General features: G+C 42.3%; 2 protein-coding genes across 2 annotated transcripts in view; one reads left to right on the forward strand and one right to left on the reverse strand.

Annotated features, from left to right (window-relative positions):
* slc22a23b (solute carrier family 22 member 23b) lies at positions 1-25433 on the forward strand. The gene is made up of 10 exons (XM_084909576.1): positions 1-1386; positions 2997-3100; positions 4803-4957; positions 17337-17523; positions 17744-17871; positions 19172-19274; positions 19484-19710; positions 20623-20655; positions 20827-20950; positions 22165-25433. The coding sequence occupies exons 1-10, from the start codon at positions 958-960 to the stop codon at positions 22583-22585; spliced, it is 1911 nt and encodes a 636-aa protein (XP_084765702.1). The 5' UTR covers positions 1-957; the 3' UTR covers positions 22586-25433.
* psmg4 (proteasome (prosome, macropain) assembly chaperone 4) overlaps positions 25305-26091 on the reverse strand; it is a 3200-nt gene continuing 2413 nt past the window's right edge. Inside the window, exon 3 of the mRNA XM_084909578.1 lies at positions 25305-25635. Within this exon, the coding sequence (XP_084765704.1) occupies positions 25514-25635 (122 nt within the window). The 3' untranslated portion in view covers positions 25305-25513. The remainder of the gene's footprint in view (positions 25636-26091) is intronic.

Raw genomic sequence — 26091 nt, forward strand, 5'->3', positions numbered from 1 at the left:
CAAATCGACTAAAAAAACACAAGACACAAACTTGAGCCCTCTACTTGATCCCTTCACCGTGAATCATGTGGAATCAGCGGAAAACATGATGAGTGCGTAATCCTGACACGCTTTCTCCTCAGTGCAGAGGGCACAGGCAGCACAAAGGGGATCATTGTTGCCTGCAGATGCCCGTCAGTGGTGCAGTCGCTCTTTGAAGGCTCTCCAATCGCAGCGCATAGCGCGACGAAGGAGGGCGGGGTTTGTCTTCCGTCCCCCGTTACTGCTCCAAGCCCCTCTCTGGCACAGCGTCCCATTGACTAGACTGTGACAAACCGAGCAGTGCTTCACTGCGTCTCTGAACTCAGCGCTCTCAAAAGTGGACTCGTGATGTCTGCGAGGACGCGCATTCTGGGCTCGAGGAGATAAATGACGCGCACCTGCAGAGGGTCGCGTTTTGGACAGGTATGAGACCTGTGGCACTCGCGGATGAGGAACCGGCAGATCTTGCGAAGATCTGAATGCACCTCAGTATCACACTTCCATTCAACCACCGGGCCTGGCGCATGGATGGATCCGGCTGCACTCATGGAATACAAAGCCCGTGAGCATGCCCGTCCGAGCCCACCGCTCTCCGGGAGCCTCTCCACAGCGTCATCCTCCTCCTGACACAACCGCTCCACTCGGACACCCACCGGTCACTTCAAGTCCCGTCGCCATGAGGACGACTGCTCGGTGATTCGGTGCATCTGCGCGCCCGCACGGACCGGAGACCTCCCCCCCCCCCCTCTCTCTCTCTCTTTCTCTGTCTGTGTGTGTTTTGGGGTTTGTGCTTTTGTTGGCCGTACACCGGATTTATCTGTGCGGCGAGCTTCCTTTGTGTCAAAGGGCTTAACGCAGAGTGCGCGGAGGGCGACAGAGCGGGGGCTTCGCTTCGCCTGCTGTTGCGCACAGCTGCTCTCTTTGTGCCGGGTCGTAATGGCAGCGGGACGGCCGGAGGCGCAGGACCACACGCCTGAGAACGGCTTCACCCCGGTGGAGCGCCCGGCGCCCCGGCTGCTGCCGCACATCGACGGCTCCGTTCTGCCGTCTCTCGGGGGCTTCGGGAAACACCAGAAGCAGCTCGTGGTCCTGACCTGGATACCGGCGTTGTTCATCGGCTTTAGCCAGTTTTCGGATTACTTCCTCCTGGCGCAGCCCAATGGCACTTGCGTGCAGCCACTGGCAAACGAAAGCGACTGGACCGCGGCGACCCCGCCGGTCACCGTCACCAGCATCGCGCCCTCGTTGAAGCCCACAGGCAACGGCACCGGGCACGGATACGGCGACGGCGTCGGAATGCTGTGCGCTTGTAAGGAGTGGAGGCTGGAGCTGCAGACGGGACTTAGTCAGAATGTGGTTACCAAGGTAACGAGTGAGCGCCATAGACCCATAGTGTTATTCAGGGGTGGGTAGGTGGGGGGGATTGCCGTCATCATCACTACTGCCAGCCTCAGACAGTTGATTGACACGTTACCCACTGACCCGCGTACTGTTTATTTATTTATTTATTTATTGTGCTTTGGAGTGAGCTGGTGCTGCCTGGTACATCAGTTCAAAGAGAATAATGAGACTCTTTTTACATCTTACACTTAAGCGCCTGAATTCCAGAGTGTATGAGTGGAGTGTGCAGAGAGAGAAAGAGAAGAGAGAAAATAGGAGCCGGGAGAGCCTAACACATACACAAACTACAGGACAGAGCCGAAAAAGAGTTAATGACATGAAGTTGTGTATAAACAGATGGCGAGTCAAAAGAGGCCAATGAAGGAGAAGCGCTCAGTGCATCATGGGAGGTTTTCGCACATACATTAAGACTAGTATTCCTACCCAGAGCTCTGCTGGTGCTAGTGTCAACTGGTTTATGGCAATAAACTAATACTGAAGCCATATCTTGTGTCACAATAGCTGAAAACTTTGGTTGACTCATTTATATCGCACAGCGCACAGATAATACATTAATGATCACATTAGCATACTATTCTACAGGTAGTGGGAGGAGGCAGTATTCAAGCACAATAAACACAGAAGCATAATGAGACTCTGTTTGACATATTTGCCCCGGGGTCCTCAAGCAGGATAATTCTGACATGTGCTTATGTTCAAACCTTAGTTTATTTATTTTTTCTTGGAATCCAATTACAGAGACAGAATTCAGAAAAACACCCCCACCAAACTGAATCCTTGTGACAAGAAGAGGCTGAACATTAATAAGCAACAATGCTGATCGTTGCTTCTGCATTTGTGCATTAATGACACCTGCTTTCTCAGATAAAAGCGGTGCTAAAAGCCCAGACTTAATAAACTCACAGTGGCTGTGTTGTCCAGCCATCATAGAGCATAACCTCTAACTGTCTCTTTCTACTCACTCTTCGTGGTGCAGTTGGATGCTCAGCAGGGAGATGTGTACATTTTTTGTTAAACACCAACACTGGATTCACACACAGCTCAGTCACTCCACTGGGCTCTCTTGCAGATGCTGTCGAGGCTATGCACAAGTATGGTGCACACGTAGTGCTTCTGCATGTGTCCTTGGCTAAACTTCAGATGCTGAGTGCTGCAGTGGTGTGTGCACTGACCCACTGGCTTAGAGGAAAGAGTGGGAAACTATTGATTGTTGTTATAACAGACATACAGCTGCTTTCCCACATGCACTGTGTCTGCTCTCTCTCTGTCTCTCAGAAACACACATAAATATAGATGTGGGATGAACGCTTGAATATTTCAGAAGTGTTCGTAGCATGTCTGCAGATGCGTCCGACTTCATGAATTATCAACACAGTGAGTCAGAGAGTGAGAAGAGTTTGACAGGATTCTGATGAGAGAAGCCCACGTTTCTTTTTTGGCTTCTGTGCAGCGTTCATATTAGAAGTGTCTCAGCTCCTCCTGATGTCTTATTCCCTTTTAACATGTTGGGAGTGCCTTACTCTGAAAACAATATCTGACTGATGTTTCTCTCATTCTTTTTGTTTCTGTTCCAGTGGAACCTAGTGTGTGACTCGGCCTGGAAGGTTCACATTGCCAAGTTCTCTTTGCTTGTGGGCTCCATATTTGGATACCTAGTGATGGGTGTCATGGCTGACTGGTACGCTGCCTCCTTCTTTGTCTGTTTTGTTAGACTGTAAGGATAATTCCAGGTGTCACAACTAAGATCTGCATTTGGTGGTAACAGTATGGTAACAGTGTCCTCAGCACTGCTTGGAATCAGAAAAACATGGTCAGGCAGGCTGAAAAAAATTCCCAAAGAAAAGCCAAACATATCTAGAAGAAGGAAAAAAAAGTGTAAGCAACGATTAACCAAATTTGCCCATTCTTTTAAAACCTTGTTTCTTTCCCTTTAACACGCTGCAGTATGTCTTTGTGCTGCATTATTGTTTCAATAAACTCAAAGAATATACACTCATCGGTCACTCATTAGGCACACTGTTTAACCGTTAGCTGAAATATCTAATCAAACAATCACATGGCAGGAACTTTAGACATGGACTAGATGACCTGCTGAAGTTCAAATTGAGAAAGAAAAGTGATTTAAGTGACTTTGAATGTTGGCTATTGGTAGCAGATGGGTTTATCTTGTCAGAACTGCTCATCTGCTGGGCTTTTCCCACACAGCTTGTAGAGTTTAAAGAAAATGGTCAGTTACCTGGGTGCAAATATCTTCCTAATGTCAGAGGTCAGAAGTGAATGCCCAGAGTGCTTAGAGCTATTATTAGGCAACTGTAACTCAAATCACCACTCGTTCCAACCAAGGCATGCAGAGGAGCATCTCTGAACAACACGTTGAACCTTGAGGCAGATGGACTGTACGGGCAGAAGACCATGCTGAATACTGCTGCTGTCAGCAAATGACAGGAAAATGAGGCTACAGTTTGCATGGATTTCCCAAAATTAAACAATAGAACATGGAAACATGAGCCTCTGTTTCTGCTGCTACATTCAAATCTTGTCAGAATTTCCCATAAGCAACATGAAAGCAAAGATCCATCCTGCATGTAATGGCTCAGGTTGGTGGTGGTGTAAGGGTCCAACCTGGAACTAGCGAGGTGACAAAAAAAAGGCCAGTGAATGTATTATCGAAGGACGGACCAGTTGATTGGGTGAAGATCAGCATCAGCTGTTGACTGTCGTGTGACATCAATCTTTAGCTGGCTAGATATTTAAAAATGTCTAAAATTGTGTGAGGAGGATTTTAAAGCCATTCAAAAATCAATAACAGCAAAATCAAACTAAAGAGACAAACAGTGGAATTGGCATTAACCAGATTGTAAAAGTGGTTTATCCAGAGTTATCGAGAATAAGAAAAAAGAAATGTCTGACAGCTTCTCTAGGAGTGGTAGGAAGCTTAAAGAACAGTATCGCAGAGCCTTAATGGTTAAACATCGAACTATCTGCAAAGCTAAATGATACAATATCTTTTGTAACTGAGCAAAATGCCACTGTCACCAAGTTAATTACGGTCACTTTTGCCGTCTGCAAGCCGCCCGAGTGGCATCGTGGGAAAATAAGCACCTGCATTGTGTTAGGGATCAGCAACTATGCACAACAATGTAAAGAAAACAATGTAAAGAAACACGCGGGCCATGAGGCCTCAGTTGGGACCTGACCCAGTGACCTCCTAACCCTCCCCCGCCCCTCCAGACCAGGACGTGCTTAGAGTCTGAAGGAAACGATGAATGCAATGTTCTCTTTCTCCGGACTTTACATGAAAAGTTTCTTTCTCAGTTTGACTGGGTTTTTAAGCTCTTTGCTACGTCTTTATCTCCCTGTCTTTCTCTCTTGTTTCTAAGGTTTGGTCGACACCCAGTGTTGATCCTTTCGGTGCTTTTCATGCTGGTGTTTGGTCTGAGTGTTGCCTTCTCTGTAAATGTCACCATGTTCAGCACCTTGCGCTTCTTTGAGGGTTTCTGCTTGGCGGGCCTTGCTCTCTCCCTCTACGTGCTCAGTAAGTACAAGCGTTCACCTTCTCATGCCTGTTTGCTTGGTCTTTTTCTTCTCTCCTTTTTCTGTTCTGTTCTCTTTCCTGGTGTATCCTTTGCTGTGTTTGGCAATGGCAGTAATGCTATTATGAAAGCCTAGAATAATCTGCTAAAGCCGAAATGAATTTGATCATAACTCAGCAACAGTTAAATGTATCGACTGATATCTTGGGTGGAAGTTTAAATACTCCAGCATAATTGATCATTTCTAAACACTCCACCTTGACCTCTTTGGAAAACATCACACAGTCAAGGGAATCATATAACTCAACTTTGATGCTTAGAAAAACTAACTGCACTTAAACTCGGCTACTTAGCTCTCTGAGGTGTAAGTCATCATAGGTAGTAACACTAACCCTGGCCCTGAATCTCTATTAGGAGCTTCCATTAGTGGATCTGGTGGCTGAATCTGAAGTATGATATGCTTTTATTGTTAAAGTTAGCTGCTACAGCACACCATGATACTCTGTTGCTCAATGTTAAAGTGGAATATGTTTTACAGTAAGGTTGTTTTTTCACTCCAAACATATTCTCCTTGTGTCACGTTCTGCAGAAGAGTCAGAGGTTTTTAAAACCGACACCAGATACTTTCAATTTGACCCCTTTGCATTCTTCACCGCTTCGCTCACTCTTTCTCATTGCTCTGTTGGCCCCCTCTTTCTCAGGCCACAGTGAGATTAGTCATACATTATGAAGATAAGGCTTTGGGGTGGGTTTTGTCCCTCTCTGCAGGGGTCCTGGATAAATCTCATCTGAACTGCTTTTGAAAACAAACAAGCAAAATAGATTCCCCTGAGCTGTCTGCCAAGAGCCTTGTGAGGAATCAGATTTAATCTGTGATGGATATGAGAATATTTGTTTTTATGGCTTTTAAATCCAAGACACTGGGAGTCGTGAGGGAGACATGGAAATGGGAAAACTGCACTCATTGGGATTCCCTATTGTGCTTCTTCTTATTTGCATGAATATACTGTTCCAATGGAAGATGATCATATTGTAAACATGACCAAAGTTTTAAATAGCGAGATCAGTCCCTATGCTATTAATCCCTGTAAAACAACAGCTCGGGCTTCAGGCTGCTCTAAAAATGCTGTTTTCGGGTAGTTTTTTGTAGTCTTGTCTCTGCTGTGAGCACAGAAGCCCCTCACGATCAGGAAACAAAGTCTTAAAGGGAGGTGAAGGGAGCTAAAAGATGAACTGTGTGGCTGCATGAAGGCCCAGTATAAGATGAATTAGGGTTGTTTTGAACTATGAATTATGAGTGAATCAACAAGTCCAAGAATAAAAATGTGTAAATGGAAATGAACATAATAGGTTTCGCTTTAATATTACTGATAACCACTTGGAGTTTGGGTCGTTACAAAGAATATGATATAATAGAAAATGTATGAAAGGCCACAGAATATGATCTCCTCACTCCTTCAGTACTGTACTCGACTGTTAGTTTGAGGTGTTTGTGGTGATGTGCTGTGCACTGTGGCCAAATCTCCAATGTGGTCTTGTTTGTCCAAAGGACGTTGTTTCACAAGTTTTGTGGTTTGTTCATCTGCAGCTTTACAAACCTAAGCTATGCTGCCAAGTTCTTGTTACAGAGAAGAGGAAACATCTGTGTGGTCACAGAAAATAGGCAGGTGTACAGACCTTCACACAAACCCTTGCACTAACAGTCTGATGACTAAATGTACGTCACTGGGACCCAAGCAGACCCTAGTGGACTCGCAGCCGTGGAAAGTATGATCCCCGCTTTAATACTTGTATTTCCTATGGAAGCAGTAAGGATGTGCTTAGCTTTTTCTCGGGGCGTCATGTTCGTGGGCTGTCAAATTTTTAAAAATGTCATTAAAAAAAAAGACGTTGTTTCCCACCTTGTTCCTAAAAAGTCAGAAGCCTGTTTTTGTTTCATTATCATTTTTGCACTTTTTTCTCACATACTTGCCATTGTGAATGTCACACAGCATACATTTGATCCTCTGTTTCTATACTTGGCTAATGAATTGCTTCACCCCTTTTGCTGCTGTTTTCACAGTCTGCTTACTAAAGAAAAATGTCTGTAGCGTGGGGCAGTTTCTCTGTGTTTCACTTGTTTGTGTGTTCCAAGCTAACAATGATGGGATAAGTAACTGTGTGTGTGGGATTATTTTTGTGTGTGTGTGTGTGAGACAACAGATTGTCTATATGCACTTTGAAGTGCAACAAAAAAGGTGTTTGTGTGAGGTGTGGATGCATGCAGTAGGAGGAACAGTCGGCTCCCCGCCACAGATTGGTGCTCTTTGAAGTGAACTCAGACTATGACAGTGAAAATAGATGCTGGCATCCCATTAACAGTAAAGACTACATACTGTACTTACACCTGACAACAGAACAGTGGAACACAGTTTGCAGTTGTTTTCATTGCAAGCTAAAAACACACACATACAGGTGGAACTGTTAATAGAAAATTTCTTCATACTCTACTGGTATCACCTTCTGTTGTTTGCCAAGAGAGGTAGAGTAGGACAGAAATAGTGAAGTCAGTCAACGAGATATTGTTTTGTTCGTTTGCCTGTAATCGCTACCTTGGATTTAATTTTAAGTGGTCGTTTCCTTTTGTTTCATCATCGAAGCACCCGGTATTCCCCAGGCAGCTTAATGATGCCGTGACTGTGCTATCTTCTCTGAGATCTAGGAAAGACGTCCTGCAGGGCAAGAGAAACACAGCAAGCCAGGCGATCGGACAAGCTGGGAATCTTTCTAAGTTTGCATCTTATCTTATGTGGAAAGCAGTCAAAGCAAACCGATTATCCAAACTGTCTCCACACAGCTTTCAGGCTGAGCTCCTGCTTTTTTAACAACTTTTATTGCATAGGATGCTTTAGAAAATGGTTTACTCTCAGTCAACTGCTGACAATTAGAGGCTCAATAAACACGTCCATTTTCCAAGTTTGCAAATCATTTCATTTCGTTTCGTTTGAACTTTTCAAAAGGCTAGTTTAACTCGCTCACTTAAACAGTCATCAGTTATCACTGCAGACGGAAACTATAACAGCCATTTCTGTGGAGTACCCTGATACTCCCACAGTCCAAAGATATGCATGTTATTCTAACTGGTGATTCTACACTGCCCTTAGCTGTGAATGTGAGTAATTGTGTCTATGTTCACTGCTCACTGATAGGCTGGGGGCAGGTGAAACTAAATTAAGGTCATGTGATTGAACTAACCAGTCAAGAACGCTCCTTTTCTATCATAACCCCCCCTATGGCTGGCTATTCTGTAATGTTCAGTATTATTATCCAGCTGCACTGCGCCATAACAGGGGAACCGTGTGCATAAAGGGGCCAGATGTTTACAGCCGTCATTGATGTAAACATTCTCAAATTAAAGCTCAGAGGCAATATTTTAATCCCAAAGTCATGTTACATTTCAAACCCAATGAGCTGTAGTAGGGAAGCAAAATAATAGAGTGTCTCAGTGTTCTGAACGTGCTGTTAAAAACAGATGCTGAGGAACAACAGAGGCACATAATTGCAGTGTCTGTTGGACTGCTGAGTTGGAAATAGCATGCAGCAGGAAGGAGAAATGCAAAAATAAGCATGTAGCACGTGTGCTCTGTATTATAGATGATTTTGTCCATGCTGTGGATGCACTGCTCTGTCTGCATTATCGTGTCTAAAAACACTCTTCTCTGCCTGCCTCATCCTCCACCTCCTTTCACCCTCTGCTACTGTGAATGCAGCGCTGACTTCCAGTTTCTAAATCCAGCAGCTCTCCAGCCCTTTCCCTTTCCCCCCTCTTTGCTTACCTCAACTTCCCCCATTCACACCATCCTCTTCCTCCTCCCTCTCTCCCTCACCCTTTCACCCCATCATCCTTATTACTACCAGCGCTCACACAATCGCGCGCTCATTTTCTGGAGGCTCATTTAAAATCTCTCATCTTTTAGTTATCTCTCTGTAGCACACAGCACATAATAAAATCCACTGAGCTGCCGTGAAGCTTGCCTAATATAAATGTGTTCACGTGCACGTTGTAATGTGTTGTAGTGCGTTTTTGGTTGTTTTACAATTTCTGCACGGGCTTATTAGTTTGTAATATGGCACCTTCCTCTGAGTTGTCCTCTGGGAACTGCAGGGGATAGCGTTTCCTTTTCCTCGTGCTTTTTTCCTTCTTATTCTGTCTGTTTCAGAAGAGAACGCTGAGCCAGGTCATGAAAACATGGCTGACGATTATGCACGCTTTGGACAAAGTATTTAAAATAGACCTCTGTTCCACATTTTTTTAAACTTTTGAGTTGTGGGCCATGGATTTTATTTAGGAGATGGTTATATTTACATTAGCTGCTATACTTCCAATGAGAAACAGTCTTTTTAAAACCAACAAAATCTAATGAAGCATGTCAACTCACTGCCAGAGAGGCATTCAGTCAGACGCCAGGCACTTTGTTACCTTTGCGTTTTGCACTTTGCTTTTCCTTTTTTCTTACAACTTTTTTTTACTCGCTGCTTTACACGCTGAGAACAACACTGACGCCATAACTTGATGTGTCTGCTTTTGTGTAACGAGCCACACCAACACCCTGGCATTAACTGACCTGCTGGGAATGAGAGCCTGCAAACCATTTATGCAGTTACTGATTTGTAAGCCACCCAAAACTGAGAAACTGGGTGTTTGAATCCAAGACCTGGTGGACTTGGTTCCAACTCATGCTTACATACAATAAGTCTCTAATAGTTATAATAACCAGCCTACTGGAGTGGGATCCTTCCTCCAGTTTTGCGTAACATCATGATGTATTTCTATTTGAAATTTGGATTTTCTGGTTAGCAGGTTAACCCACCAAGCATCCAACATCCACAGATGTTAAATTTTGGACTTACAATTCAGGCATTATTATCTTTTTGCTCAAACACTGAAAACAATCCTGGAGACATAGTCTTCTTGAAAAAGTGTACAAAAATATGCTTTTTTCCAGCAGTAATTATTGACAAAATTCACTGGTTCATAGACCCCATGTGAACATGCCATGTAGTTTATAGTTCTCATATAGCCCTGAATATATCCAAATATAGAGCACCTTCAGTGCACGTAGGGAGATTTTATATTTTTGTCAAATACAAAACGCACGGTGCCTCATGGTGTGTTGTATTTATATGTACTTTTTTGATATCTCGTATAGCCCAATGGTACTTCAGTACAGTACTAAAAAAAGTATTTTCACCTTGTTTTCAGACTACATTTCCTTGTGTGGGTTTTAGCTCAGTATCAAAGTGCAAATTTTAGCCACAGCTGGCAGGTTTTTTTCAACAAAAGCTTGGCACACTCTGTGTGAACACACTGCACCATTTAACAGCTAAAGAGCCACATAGTTCCCCAAGGACTCTTTGGACACAGACACAGTTTTAAAATGTATCTACTGGATGTGTAAATAAGCAAATGTTCACTAACAAGCTTACGAGAGTTTTATTTAGTTTAGTTTTATTTCTCATCATTGATTAGCTCTTCGTGTTCTTCCTTTTAACACCTGCTTTATTTCCTGATTAAGTTTGCCCGATGACTCCATTTCACCTTTAATAGATGTAAGTTCTGATTAAACAGCCGTTGTATATCTTGTTTCACATACTGTTCCTTCCTGCATTGCAATTAAGCTTGGAGAAATACATTTTTGTTCAGTAGTACCAATGATGACTGATAGTCAGCTCTATTTATAACTTGTTTACCCTCCCCAAAGTGTCCAAATGTCTATGGCACATTCAAGTAAAAATAAGGACTCCAGACTTGATTCAGACTCGACACGAAAGAGTTTCTCTTGTACTGACGAACCTCCGACTTGACTTGAATGTTCTGGTTTGCAGCATACTGCGGCAGAAAAGTGGATTTTATGCTGCAGGAGTCATTTGAAAAGTTTATACAGACACATTTGGTAAGTTTCTTTTTCTCCATAAACTGGGTCAACATGTGAATCAAACATATGAATCCCAGCAGATTCGCTGGAGCAACTGTAGAAAGCTGCAGAATTTTTAGTACCATTACTGAATCCTAGAGGGGGATTGGTATTCGCTTCTCAAAAGATTTTCAGTGAATGTAATTTGCATGGGCCCAGAAGAATTAGGCTGCAGTTGCATTAGAGTAGTGGAACAAGGTTAATGCCTTTGCCTTTTCCTCTCTGTCTCTGCCCCTTGATTTCCTTGTAGGAAATGACAAAGACAAGCACTATACGGTGTATGCAGGTGTGTGCAGTTTTGAGCTCATGGTGAGGACTTCTGCTGACTCAGATGCTGTGCCCTTGTCAAGCTGTCTATGAAGTCACCCCCTTAGGCTGAAACAGATTTGTGTCATGACTGATTAATATTGTGTAGTCTATAAAATGCCACAAAAATGCCTAGCGGGGTTTCAGGAGCCCCATATGGTGTCTACATAGTGCTTGTTTGGTCTGTCCAAATTCCAATTGGTATTTTATTTTAAGTTAAATCCTCACATGCTAACAGCATGACTGTTTTCTGTTTTCTTTTTATTGTTGTAGGGTCTTTACCTTACAGTATAAAGGGCCTTGAGGCAACTGCTATGATTTGGTGCCATATAAACAAAACTGAATTGAAATTCAGGTGGAGGATTGATGGTATGAGCCTCAGCTCCACCAGTCTCGTGTTGAAGTGTCCTTGCACAAGATACTGAACCCTACATTTCCCCCAAAACATTCATTATTGTGAGAGAGACTGTATGTATTAGTTAAAAAGAAATAGAAAGTGCTGAATGAATGTGTGTGTGAATAGGTGAACAGTGTTATAAAAGTACCAGTCCATTAAAAAAAAAAACAGCATATAAAGCAGAGTCACAAATCCTCACACTGGAGAGTAAAAGCTACTTTCAGCTACTTCTATTCACAAAGGGTTAAAACAGTGGGTAGCTCTGCATGTTTGACTCGGCGAATTCCTTACTGCAGATGTCCTTCCTGACGCAACCCAAAGGGATTTGTGCTTCCTCCCAGGATCGAACTAGGGCTCGTGACGACAGAGACACCAGCAACCATAGTCAGTTGTCTTGTAGGGGCCAGAGCAGGCGACGTTAAGGGAAATTTAAAACTGCTGGCTAAGGGTAAACATAAATTCAATAAATTCTAACATTATATTTCACATCGGTAGTAATGACACCGGGTTACGTCAGTTGGAGGTCACTAAAACCAATATTGAATTGTGTGTTACTTTGCCAAAACAATGTTGGACTCTGTAGTTTACTGTAGTCGGTCCCCTCCCCAATTGGACAGGAGTGACATGTTTAGCTGTATGTTCTCCTTTAATTGCTGGCTGTCTGAGTGGTGTCCATAAAATGATGTGGGCTTTATAAATAATTGGGATGCTTTCTGGAGGAAACCTGGTCAGTTTAGGAGAGACGGCATCCATCCCACTTTGGATGGAGCAGTTCTCATTTCTAGAAATTTGGCCAAATTTATTAAAACACCCAAAACGTGACTATCCAGAGTTGGCACCAGGAAGCAGAATTGCAGTCTTACACGCCTTTCCTCTTGCTTCTCGCCTCCTGTTACCCCCCCCCAAAACCCCATCCCCACAGAGTCCCCACTGTGTCAGCTCCCAAACAGACAAAAAATAAACTAAAAACTAAGTGTGAATTAATAATTGATCAACAAATCAATTTACTCAGCCTGTTAGAAACCTGGTTGCAACAGGATGATTATGTTAGTTTAAATTAATCAACAGGCCGAGCAGGTTGGGGGGTTTGTCCAACCTTCTTTTTATCTAACAAATTCTTGAAGTAGTTCTAAAACAGCTAATTAATCATCTGCAGAGGAATAGACTATTTGAAGAGTTTCAGTCAGGTTTCAGAGCTCATCACAGCACAGAAACAGCTTTAGTGAAAGTTACAAATGATCTCCTTATGGCCTCTGACAGTGGACTCATCTCTGTGGTTGTTCTGCTAGACCTCAGTGCAGCGTTCGCTACTGTTGACCATAATATTCTATTAGAGTGATTAGAGCATGCTGTAGACATTAAAGGTACTGCATCACAGTGGGTTAAATCATATCTATCTAATAGACTCCAATTTGTTAATGTAAACTGAGAGTCCTCTTCACACACCAAGGTTAATTATGGAGTTCCACAGGGTTCAGTGCTAAGACCAATTCTGTTTACATTATATATGCTTCCCTTAGGCAGTATCATCAGAAGGCATAGCATGCATTTTCACTGCATGGTCGTCTCATGTCAATTTGTAATGTTTGTTGCGATTCTTAGTGTTCAATTACAACCTAACAAATCCCATCTCTCTTGGTTCTATTTCATGCTTAGCACTAATTAGCATCTTAGCTTGCGAGCTTGTGAGCTTAGAGCTTAGCTTGAGCTTAGCTTGTGAGCGAGCTAGCATACTAACAGTGGCATTTAACTTATAGCAACTCTGTAAGTTAAACAATTAAGAACAGTTAATGAAAGCTTGTTATAATAGTTTTGGGTGTTTGTTTGTTTTTTGGCTCCAGTATAGCTTTTTGTTTCAGGAACACGACACTCCCTTTTTCCAAAATTTCAACAATATCTTTTCCCATCACCAGCTGAGCTATAAATCTTCGTCATAATCGCAAACACAGACTGTGGTTCTCACTCTGAGCTCATGCTGTTAGGAAGCTAATTGTCTCTCCATGCTGTTCTCATGCCGGAGGCAAGGTTAGCCAGGGAGCAGCAGACAACATAAAAGTGTGTGTATGTGTGTGTGTGTGGTAGTACTATAGCTTCTCCCAAAGTCAAAAACCAACAGACTTAAAAACTCCTTTGTCCCACACGCCATCAGACTGTTTAACTCCTCACTGGAGGGGAGAGGGAGGAGAAACAGGGGGACAAGGGAGGGCGGGAACAACTGAGTTGTAGGGGCTTTTCTACACTGTGCAATATTTGCAATATTTGTTTTTTGTTTTGTCTTTTTTCTTATATTTGACTGTGCAATAATCACTGTGCAATATACTCACTCAAATGAGCAATCCTATTTATCCATATTGTATATTCTGTATATATATATATGTGTATATGTGTATATATGGTGTATTTATGCTTATATCCTTACTCTCATTCCCCTTAATGTATCTGTAACATGCAACTTCTTACGGTGCTTTGCTACTGGAAACTGAATTTCCCGGAGGAACCCACCCGAGGGATTAATAAAGTTTCATCTAATCTAATCTAATCTAACCATTCATCATTGAAAATTAGTTTGACCATTCCATCAGCTTCTTTTCATTCAGACCCTTTTTCTTTCTGTATGACTGTTCACTTTTAGATGCAAAGTATGAGAAGCTGTGGGGGGATTAAAAAAAACTGTGGTGGTGCTGGGGGTGGAGGTGCTTTTATGGAGGGTGTGAGAGCTACTTCAACCACACTGATGAGCTAGAGGGAATTGGGGGGGGTTGCACACAGGAGGGAGGGTGGCAGTGGGCAGTGAGATAATCAGCACAAGGAGAGCCATTCTCCCACTCAGCTGGAACAAAAGGTCCTTGCCAGCATGCCTGTTTGTGTGTGCGTATTGATATCCCAGTAGAGTCAGCAGGATCAGGCTCCTCCCCAGAGAGTTGGGTAGCTTTTTTTTTTTTTTTTGTGAGGTTACTTTAGGGATACATTGCCTTTGCCAAAGTACAGTTGATTTTCTCTTTTCGATTGTGATTCAGTCTTATTGACTGTGAACAGAGGTAATATTGAGTGACTGCAGCTCAAACTGACTACATGTGCATACTAGCTGAGTAAAAATGCAATGATAATTTTATGTTTCCAGATGATAAAGTTTGGTGTTTAGTGTTGTCTGTAAGTAAAGCAAATTAAGGTTTAACAAACAAAACTTTTTAACCTTACAAAAGCAAATTTTTGTATTTCGACAGACCTGTAGAATACAAAATGCAAAGGGTTTGATTTGACAGAAGAAGATGCAAAGAATAAGATAAGATGGAGTCAGATGAGCTGTTTGTTTGTGCTTAGCTAAAGACAAAATTAATATTATAGTAGGTAGCATGTCTAGAACAGTGGCATACCCCTAGAATCATGTCTAGGGGTATGCTTCTCGCTTCAGGTGCAAAAGGTCCTGGGTTCGAATCTTGGACGGGCCTCCATTTGTGTTGCGTCCCCCCTGACCAATTAACTTTGAATTGGCCAATAGGTGGAGGTTTGACACCTGAAAGACAGGAGCAACAGAAAAACAGAGCAATGTACTTTGGCATGTAACAACTCTTTACCATGTTCTCAGATCACTCCAATGTAAATTAATGAAGGAATCAGTCCAGTTTTTACTGCCAAATAATTTCACATGGATGGTCCTTTTATAGCCAAGCATTTTGCATGATTGCTTAAAGCCAGTTTTTTAAACATGATTTTTTTAAAAGAAATCTAGTAATTAGGTGTATCATGGAAAATGTATATTGTAAATAAAAATCACAATGAAATTAAAGTGAAAATGTGGTAAAAACACACTGGACCTGAACTGTAATACCATCACTGCCGTTCCAATTGTGAATGATCGCACTGCGTCTCACGTCCTCGGGAAGTCTGGACTCCCGGATGAACTTTCCAGGTACAAACTAGCATGTAAACAAGTAAAAACTTGCATACTTGGATATTAAAAAACAGTCAAGGAGAAGAAGAAGCTAATACATATTAGACACATTTAGCACTGATGGCTTGACATGGGTTAAGGCAAATGCTTAAAGCTGAAGTTGCATTCACTGTTGTTTTGGGTAATGAGTTATCGTACAGTATACATATCCTGCTGAAACAAAGCTTGTTTATTTAAAGTCAGCGACTTGTATTTTTAGCTGCATCATCCTTGTCATTTGGTCTTGTTTCCTATGAAGTGCACAGAGCTTAACTGAAGCTTAATAATGGCCACCTGTTGCTGCCTTATACAGGGTTGAGTTTTCTAGGATAAACAATGCTATATTGCTCAGCAGGGTGGATATAAAAAGCAGAGTTGGGTGATTTTCTCAGTCTGTTTGTCACCATTAGCGACCTCTTTCACATTAGACTCAGTCGTTCGATCTGCTGTTGAGTAAATTATTGATTTGTGCAGTTTTAATTGTACAGACTGACCGAGATCTGGGAACAGCGTGTGGTTACTAAACACACAGGACAAGAAACCGATATGAAAATAAAGCCGATCAGCAGAAGTGTAACTAAGCATCCATCATATTCACATCCTGGGTCAACTCTGGCTTGTGGTTTGACTTCTCAGTTTCCTTTTTGTGATTTGAGATAAAGTTATTATTTATTTATTTTTACATTGGAAACATTTGGATTTGATAATTTACATTTAATGCTATATTTTTAGACCGCTATGTTAAAAAATAGTGAAAAGCTTTATACTGCTCCCATCACTGGGCCAGAGACAGACTCACACTGTCTTTTTGGCTAGAAAAAGTAGAAGCAGACGGCCAGGTTAAGGATTATGGGTCAGTGCAGTTTCCTTCATCTGTTTTGGTCCTTGTGTGGGAAGATTTTTGACTCAGGTCTAGGGAAGAAAAACAGTTCAAGGGAATTTCAGTAATACCTTTAACCTCTAGCTGAATCATTTTCCTTTCATTCTTTTATCTGAAAATCTTAGTCATCTTTCCATCCCGCCTCCTTCTTCCTCATTGTGTTTTTCTCTGTATTTCCTCCTCTCGCTCACTCTCTCTCTCTCTCTCTCTCTCTCTCACTCTCTCTCTCTCACACACCAGTCTTTATTATCATTCCTCTGGTGATTCCACTGATGAATGGAGGGACTTTTGGAGGGTTAGGTAATTTGTATTCAGTCCCTACTCTACTTTCTTTACTCTGTCAACCCCCCAGCCCAGCTTTCTCTCTCTGCCTCACAATAACAAGTGACAGTACAGGTTAGTGAGTATAGTGAGTATCCCCCCCTTCCTCCCTTCTCATCCACCAACAATGGTCACCTTCAAAAGGCCCTTGCCATATGGGCCAGGCCATCTGGACTGTGACATGTTACAGGCAGTAAGGGAAAGGATAGGAGCCCAGTCACGTGGGAAGGACTTAAAGGACGGTTCCAGCGAAAAGCTCACCGAGCAGCTGAACTCACTCACATGCTTCCACATGCAGTCCATCCTAACTTAATGAAGAGGCCTGGTGTTAAACTAGTGCGCTCTCAGGGGAAGGATCAGCAATAAGTGTTCAATAATTCATGACAGGAAATTCAGTGCCTACCTCACCATTAAACAAACACATGCTCTTTCAGGCCATTAAGACAGCTGCAAGTTTATAATGGTAATCACATCCAAACACACAGAGCGCATACATAATTTACTCGCCTCTCGTGGTGCACTGACACCACAGGAAGCCATGTTTTCTGTAAGATGAAGTCTTTTTGTTCTCGTGCTTGTCTTTTTATTTTAGGGATCGAGCTGTGTTTGCCAGGTTGGCGTTTCTCCATGACTATGGTGGCCAGTTTTCTTATGGTGGGCGGGCAGCTATTGATGCCAGGGGTGGCCGCTCTGTGTCGCCATTGGCCAAACCGGGATGACTGGCAGGTCCTGCAGATCGTTATAATCAGTCCTTTCGTTCTGATGCTGCCGTACGTCTGGTGAGTTCCGCCCTCTGAAGAAAATCCACAGCTCTGAGCCAGGCGATGGCTTGTACAGTACACACGGCACCACACAAGCTCGCTCTGATTTTACAAACAATAGTCTCTTTCTCCTCTTGTTTTCTTCTGCCCTCACTTGTTTCTTTCTTGCGTTTACAAATCTTCTGCTCATCCTTTGTCTGCTTCTCCTCGCCATCCCCCTCTTTCACTCCCTCTACAGGATTTTTCCCGAATCCCTGCGCTGGTTGCTGGCCACCCAGCATTACCGGCGGTCCAAAGCCATGATGCTGCGGATCGCCAGGAAGAACCAAGTTGACATGACAACTGAGCCAAGCGGAGTTCTTACAGGTGAGGATGAATTCAAGAGGGAGCGAGAAGATGAAAGATCCCACAACCACTGGGCCACGAATTCTATTCTTTCTGTTGGTTTCCTTCGATTCTCTTCACTTTGCAATATATTTAAATTGTCTGCAGTATGTTACATTACAGCTGCTGCTCGGTGTGATGTAATGAGCAAGCAACGAATACAAAGACACTGACATGCATATAAAACTGCTCAGACCATTGATATGATGAAATGCAAACGCAATAAGGTAAAGATCCACAGTCCTTTAGGTTGTTAATGGTTTTTTATTATAATATACACAAAGTCTGACTTCCAAATAGTGCTGAGAGCATGTGCACTGTCAGTTAACAACAACATTGTTATCCTGTAAATCTCAGTTGAGTACGAAGCACCTGGGGTCTCATTTAAAAAGAATGTGTAGGATCCATACTATACCTGAGCAGAGAAGCTGAGATGGTGTGGACAAAAAATAACAATAATAATTATAGAGCATTCCTATGCTCACCAGCTCAGAAGCTTCCCTTTATAAATCACGGTCAGTATAGAAATGTGTGCACTTCAATCAGTCTTCTACCCTGCCCTCAAAAAGCTGTTTTGCTGTGGTGAACTTAGCCCACTTTATAATAACTTGTGATGATATTTAGTGTAATGGATGATGAAAAATATGATGTTGAGTTGGAGAAATATTTGATTCTGCTCATCTCAGTGCTGCCGTGGCTTACTGGCATTTCAATATTTATGATAAAGTAGATCCATAAGTACTACATTATAGGAAATCATACTTAATGTATGAGGTGAAGTATAATGTATTGGTTTTTACATCATGCCTTTAATTTAGCACCTCACAATGTGCATTGCTAATTTCTGTCTGTCTCCAAAATGTTCATAAGCGTGAGTCGGACTCTCTGTACCAGTGTGCACGTCAAGATTGCCTTTGAAAACTCCCAACTTGTGCGTGGGAAGTTGCACAGGCCTTTTTCAGACTTCATTTTCGGCGTGCGCCATGTTTATAAATGAGATCCCTGGCTATTAATTGTCTTGCGACAGATTTAACGTGTCTCACCTTTCTCTGCTACGATACTTCTTGTTCCCCCGAGTTGGTGTTTGATTCATTGTCGCTGCTTCTCCCAGTAGCCAAGCAGTCAGAGGGATGATGAGAGTGGGCACAGTGATGTCCTACATCTATCTAAAGCCCCCCCAAAGCTCTTTAGCTTCTCCGTGCGAGAGATCCCTTATGGCCGGGTGCTCATTACCACCTGAAAAGGAAAGGTCTCAAGGTGTGCGTTTCATGTTTCCTACCAGAGCTGGAGCAGGAGCTGCACAAGAAACCCCAGAGGAGCTGCATTGTCAAGATGATGAGCACCAGGAACCTGTGGAAAAACATTGTGGTGCTGTGTGTCAACTCGTAAGTGTGTTGCGTTTGTGTTCCCGGCTTGTACAGTTCCTTTGCTAATAACAGCCAACATCCGTTGTGTTGAGAGCATGAATTACACATGAGCTGGTCTCCAGAGAATGAAGACATACTCAAACCTCACGTGCCCTGTGGCGGACGCATGTTTTAGGTGGCACCTCATTGGCCACTCTCTTATTCTGTGGTTTTGTCTTGATGTACAGTCTGACAGGTTATGGAATTCACCACTGCTTCGCTCGCAGTATGATGGACCCCGAGGCTCAGCCCACGGCTTTGTGCCATGCTGACTATTACACCATGGCGGGCATCGCCGTGGCAACCTGTCTAGCACTATGCCCTGCGGTCGGGCTGATGGGTCGGCGTGGAGGGCTGCTCACATTCATGATCATAACAGCCCTGGCATCACTGCTGCAGCTGGGTTTGCTTAACTGTAAGTAATAAAAAAATGCACAAGTAGACCATTTAAATCAACTTTATTTATATAGCTCCAAACCACAATCACCTTTGTTACACAATCACATTTTGTTACATAGATGCACTGTAATGCATCTACGGCCATGTTTTTTGGTGGGAGACCACTACCATCATGACAGAAGGGTTTTATCACAGGATAAAAGTGATTACTCAGAATTTTTCTATAGCTACTAAAGTTACTGTAAAGTTTGACTCAAACAAAACTTTGGTGTAAAGGCCTAAAATACTAACAACTTTGTACAGACACCATGACTGTAATGTTATACTATCCTGTTGCCTTCAAAGTAAAACTATATTTCAAATAAGTAGCAAGCTATTAGCTAGGCATGCTAACTTTAGCCTCTCTTCTCAAAACTAATAGAAACATTGTTAATCCAGTCTTTACACTTTTCACCTCTTGTTTTTACTGGTGAAAATACCATGAATATATCCTTGAAACTCTTTGGATGGCCTCTTTGGATCGGCTTTAATCTTGAAATTAGTTGTGCCCTCCTCCTGTTGTTTATCTGACAGTTTGACGACTTTGAAGCTTGTCAGACATGCTGTGCGTGCAGTTAGCTTGAGAACTGTAACTGAAAAGGTTTAGCCATGCTAGCCAGACTTTTGCTGAAATTCTCAAACACATCGGTTTCCTTCCCTTAGTCATTAAAACAGTACCAACTGCAGCTCAACCTTGATTCTAATAGGAGCTTCCCCTCATTCTTCCTCTTTGACCTACATCTGCAGCATATAGTCATTATTTCAGGCTTCAGTGGTAAACTGTTCTCCTGAAGGCTTTTATTCTGCTTGTTTTGAGTCAGTGCTGTGCTGCTCTTCGTGCTTACTAATGACATCTCTCTTTCCTCCAATGCTCACTAATGGAATCCAGTGATTGGGAAGTACAGCCTTCGCCATGACACAGGTACATTTGCAGTTACGAGATTTATCATCTAAAACAATTAAAATGATAAACCTTTCCCCTGGTTTGAGGATAACTTAGCGATACACAGTAAACAATGTCATTTATGTCCCTGGAATCATGTTACATTTGTTGTTGCTGATTTTTATTGCTTGTTTCCTCTCTTTTGAACAGTTTTGCGAGACACTCTTAACAGGAAATTCTCTGTGGCCTTCTCCATAATTGGGATGTTCTCTTCTCATGCTGTCAGCACACTCAGCATTTTCTTTTGTGCTGAAATCACTCCTACTGTCATCAGGTGAGCCTGCATAGTCATAAACACAACACACATCTTATGAAAGAAAACAGTCTTATTACTTAAAAAAAAATATTGTCTATTATGACAGTGTCTGCACACAGCTTTTGTTCTCAAATTGCATATTTGCTCCCTCTTGTGGTGTGTTTATGACTGACAAGTGTTTGGAAAGAAAAATGTGTGCCACATTATTGATTACAATGGCTCCACAGAAAACTGGTGAAAACGTGGCTTTATGGAAAAAGGGCTGTAAGAGGTTATGAAGGAGGTTCAGATCAACAGATCTGACCAGATGCTGAGTGAAGACCGTTGTCAGCTTAAGAAAGTGATAAAAGTGGCTGGATAAAGCATGCCATTTTTAATACTCTTAAGTGGGATGTATCCTGCCCACTTTCAGCTCTGTACTCCTAATACATTAGCACCGTATGATTCACCAGTCAGAAAATCCACAAATATCCTACATTAGGCTTTGGTGCAACCTCTTCATCTGAAAAAAAAAAAAGCCATTTGAGCTCATTTCCCTTTCACTCCAGCCTCCAATTGTTCTGATTGGCTTTCCCTTACAAACAGAAGGTCCAAACAGCAGGTGGGTGGGGCTTCTATGCTCACAACTAGAGCTGTTTTTATGACATGAACAGGTGATGTGTTCTACTTTCACAAATATAATACAGAGACAAAAATAGGAAAAAAAGGGGTATGTATGTAGGCTGATCTCCTTATTTGCATTGTGGTGACTGTGGCTCGAGTAGTAGACTGGGTCATCTACCAATTAGAAAGTCGTGGATCAATCTGTGACTCCTTACATCAGGGTTGGGGGACTCCAGGCCTGAAGGGCTGGTGTCCTGCAGGTTTTAGATATCACACTGGGTCAGCACACTTGAATCAAATGATTAGTTCATTACCAGGCCTTTGGAGACCTTCAAGACATGTCAAGGAAGTAATTTAGGTAATTTAGGAGGTTAGAAAGCCTTTAGGTATAGTTTAAAAAAGTGCTGCACGAGACAAGCTAAGTGAGGCCTGTAGTAGAAAGCTACTTTATAAGAAGCAGTCCATTTAACATTATTTCACCATGTTTATATCTCAAAAAATAAGAAGTCAACTTTTAATGATGTCCCAATCCTGTTGTATGAAGAATGCTTATAGAATGCTGCTGTTTTTAGTGTAAGGTGCGTCAGAACACCTTGGAAATAAATCAGCTCTGACCTCTCTTTCTGCAGGGGTGGAGGACTGGGCTTGGTCCTGGCTAGCGCTGGCTTTGGCATGCTCACTGCACCCATCATGGAGCTCCACAACCAGAAGGGCTACTTCCTGCATCATGTGATCTTTGCCTGCTGCACCCTGCTGTGCATCATCTGCCTCCTGCTGCTGCCTGAGCCACGGGGACAGCCACTGCCGGAGAGCCTGGCTGATGGAGAGACCTTTACCCGTCAGATCCTGCTCCATCCGGGAGAGCAGCACCTCCTTCTCGCCAAGAGTGATAGGGACTACTCCCGTGTTCACGACACACCATTACATCTCTCAGCCACTGGGGGCGCTACAGTGGCAGCAGCCACCGCTCTGGCAGCGGTACCTGCCTCATATGCCCTTGCAACTGGTGGGGAGGTGATCGGGAATCATGCCATAGCCAATGGAGTGTGAGCAGCTTTGCAAGTTGTCTTCTGTGCTAATAACTGCTCCAAGCACTAACCTGAGCAAGTGATGACTGAACTTCCTGTACTTTAAGGGAAACTAATTGTTCATATGAACTCTTTTTATGTTGAGGATTCAGATGATGATGATAGTAAATTTGTGTCATTTGTAGTGACTATGATTCCTTCAGGAGTTGCCAAAAATATATTGTATTGAAGCCAGTGTATGTCAGATAATATGAGCGTCTTCAGTGGTGTTGGTGAGTTTCTTGAGCCACCTTCTGCTCGAGGGTACAAGCAGACACAAGTGGAGAGACAAAGTACAGCAGAATAACTTTCAATAACGTGTGCTCTGTGAGTTTACTGTCTGTAGTTTTGACTCGTTGAAACTGGATTTCACTACATCTTAGATCTCTTTGTAGGTAGGTTATTTTGCACTAAATGTCAGAGACACAATCAAGTGTTTGTGATTTGCAGCCAACACATTGGAGATCCAGGGATTGGCTAAAGCCACTATCTTTTTGCATGAAAAGGGCACAAATGTTTTTTGTTTTAATTTTGTTTCGTTCTGTAGCATTGGTTAATACAACCCGTGACTCACTGTGCAATTCCCCAGCATTTATCAAGTAATTCTCAATTGACAGTGTAATTTTCAGTACCTTACAATACTTACCAACAGGTACAGTAAAACTATGGGGCAACAGTTAGCAGTTTTAAAGGAAAAAACTGAACAGGCTGTGGGGTGGTTAGCACTGTTGCCTCACAGCAAGAAGTATCTAGGCTCAAATCCAGTCTGGGACCTTTCTGACTGGAATTTTCATGCTCTCTTTGGGAACTCTTCCCACAACCTAAAGACATACACACATAGGGTTAGGTTAATCAGCGAATTTAAATCGGCTCTAGGTGTGAATGGTTGGTGGCTGTAGAGAAGGTTGGTGGTTGGCTGCTCCAGTCTGCATGCCGAAGTATCCTTGGGCAAGATACTGAACCCCAAGTTGCTCCTAACATGGAAAAATGTTTGGTAGAAAGCACTTAGATCTAGAGAAAAAGTCCCTGTGTGAATATGAAAGAGTGATGTTCTCAGTTAGAGAAGCCCTATTTTAGAACCAGTCTATTTACCATTTACTTTGTGTTAGTCCTGTGATAAACTGGTGACCTGTCAAGGGTGTGCCCTGCATCTTGCCCTATGACAGCTGGGACAGGCCCCTCTGTAACCTCTTTGTATCCACTTACAGAGTGGATACAAAGATGGATGAATTACACTGTAGTTATTTTTAGGTATTTGTTGTGTCAGAAGTGGAGGCCAACATACTGTATCTCATAGCCTATACCCACAATAATACTGCATTATCAAAAAATAAGTGGATGTTAGGCTACTCTTTAATATACCTCATACCCAGTGTAATACTAGGTATTACACGCTTGGCCTTTAGTCTAAAACACCCCCAATTGTCATTTCATAAAGATAAAATTTCGACCTTACTGCTAAAACACTTGAAAGGTACTCAAAGATTAAAATGCTCAACGTACAATTAGTTTCTCATTTCCTTTATACTCCCTTAATCTACTGTAACAACATTTTACAGAACCAGTAAGTATTTGCAGGCAACATTGGAGCTATTGCCCGGTTTGCAAGAGACTACCAAGGTGCCAGGAACTGCACCTATAAAAGAAAGAACTCATATCGACCCCTCCTTTAATGATGCCCATTCCCGAACCAGTTCCAAGGACTTACACACAAACACACAAAAAATCCACTTTGAATTCACTAAATAATACATGGCAAATGTTGGGAAACCGGACAATAAGTTGCGGGCTGTATTGTGAACTGCTACAAGTACTTCCTCATTTGTGGTCTCTTTATATGAAGTCCAATGTGGCACTTTATCCTCAGCTGAGAGGTCTACTACTTTACTACGTTACTACTGCTGATGCTGGCGTATGATGGTTGTTGGAAGACAAACAGCCGGAGACCTTTCTCGCAGACCATATGTGTAGCCTACAGAGACTTTGTGCATAATGTTAAACAAATCTGAGAGCTGAACGGACATGAGCGTGACCTGCTAGTGCACTACTGTATGTCTTATGATGCACCTCAGCAATTTAAATGGCTTTATCGCTCTGTTCTGTTAACAAAACAGAGAAGATACGATGTAATGAAAGAAAAAAAAACTGTATTTATTTTTTGTCATGCTGCCAAGGGAAAGTTTTGTTGCTTGAAATACCTCCTTAATTAGCAAACATTTCCAAACTCACTCCTCGTTCTCTGTACTGTGCTAATACTGTAATCCTGTTCCTAGAGTGTGTAACTTTAGACAGAAAGCACAATATTTTACAGTTTTTTGAGATGTGTGAAGATTAGAATAGAGCAGCATAGTCTGCATAGACCTGGTTTAGTTGTGATTGGTGTACATTATACACTTTATTATATAGGTATCCCTTAGGACTGCATAAAAATCTAAGGTATGTATACATGTGCCATTCATTTATAAAATATGGAACATAACCTTACTTTTATAGACTGTGAAACACACTGAATAGACAAACCATCCCATGAAGCATTTTTGTGCAGATACACCAGAACCCGAGCATCCTCCATTTTTATAGTCATATTTAGCACACAGCACATATTTTAGACATTCAGTATGGTTTGGTAGTTTGTATGTTTTCAACAGTAAAAAAAATACTCTAAGAAAACCGAAGGAAAAAAAAAACTCAACCACTAATGCTGTTTTCTAAGTGTTATTTTTTTAATATGGATTTGTAAAAAAACAAACAGACAAAGCCACAGGCCTATAGTACATGTTTTGATAATAAACTACTTAATTTATTGTCAATAAAAAAAACACTTGATGTGACCGTTTGTCCTGATTATTGCATTTGAGTATGACTCCAGTACTACACTGCTGCCCTCCTCCTACAAAAGGGTCACATGTGCTCAAAAATGCTCAGGGTGCAGCTCCAGCTCCTTTTTGATCCTGTTCTCCACCAAGAGACTGAGGCTGGAATCTGTCATTGGAAGACTGTAACTGACAAATACTTGTTTTTTGGTCTTCTTTGCTGAAATATGGAGAGACACAACATTAGTTAACTTTGTGTTCACACAAAACACAAAATGGTAAAAATAAATTAAGGTCAGCAGTGGCCCAACTCTAATGTCTATAAAGACTTATAAACTTAGCACATAGCTGCAAAGACCACAAGGACTTAATCATCAGTTGCAGACAATCCTGTTATTGTTCTCTGAGGTCTGGTTACAGTTTGCCTGAACAACATGTGTATCCCGAACTTCTGGTCAGTTAGATATGAAACTATAACACGCCTATAAGGACTGTCCCACTGTCACAAGGACTCCCTGGCAGACAATTTGAGCTCTTTATGCACATATTTTATAGTTCTGCATTCCTGCAGACTTTACAAGCATGCCTCAGCCAGTCAATTCCCTAATTTCATTGGCTGTGGGTGAGAAAAAAAAAATCCCATGTTTCCTGTTTAGTTGTCAAGGCAACATTATGT

The sequence above is a fragment of the Perissodus microlepis genome, chromosome 17 (genome assembly GCF_051167445.1).
Source record: "Perissodus microlepis isolate ML-2025 ecotype Zambia chromosome 17, ASM5116744v1, whole genome shotgun sequence".
NCBI lineage: Eukaryota > Metazoa > Chordata > Actinopteri > Cichliformes > Cichlidae > Perissodus > Perissodus microlepis.

Excerpts from the sequence above, each read along its gene's own strand:
- slc22a23b (XM_084909576.1), top strand. The coding sequence starts at position 958 with ATGGCAGCGGGACGGCCGGAGGCGCAGGACCACACGCCTGAGAACGGC. Across the intron at positions 19,275-19,483 it reads GTGGTGCTGTGTGTCAACTC|TCTGACAGGTTATGGAATTC; the intron begins GTAAGTGTGTTG and ends CTTGATGTACAG. Across the intron at positions 20,951-22,164 it reads ATCACTCCTACTGTCATCAG|GGGTGGAGGACTGGGCTTGG; the intron begins GTGAGCCTGCAT and ends CTCTTTCTGCAG.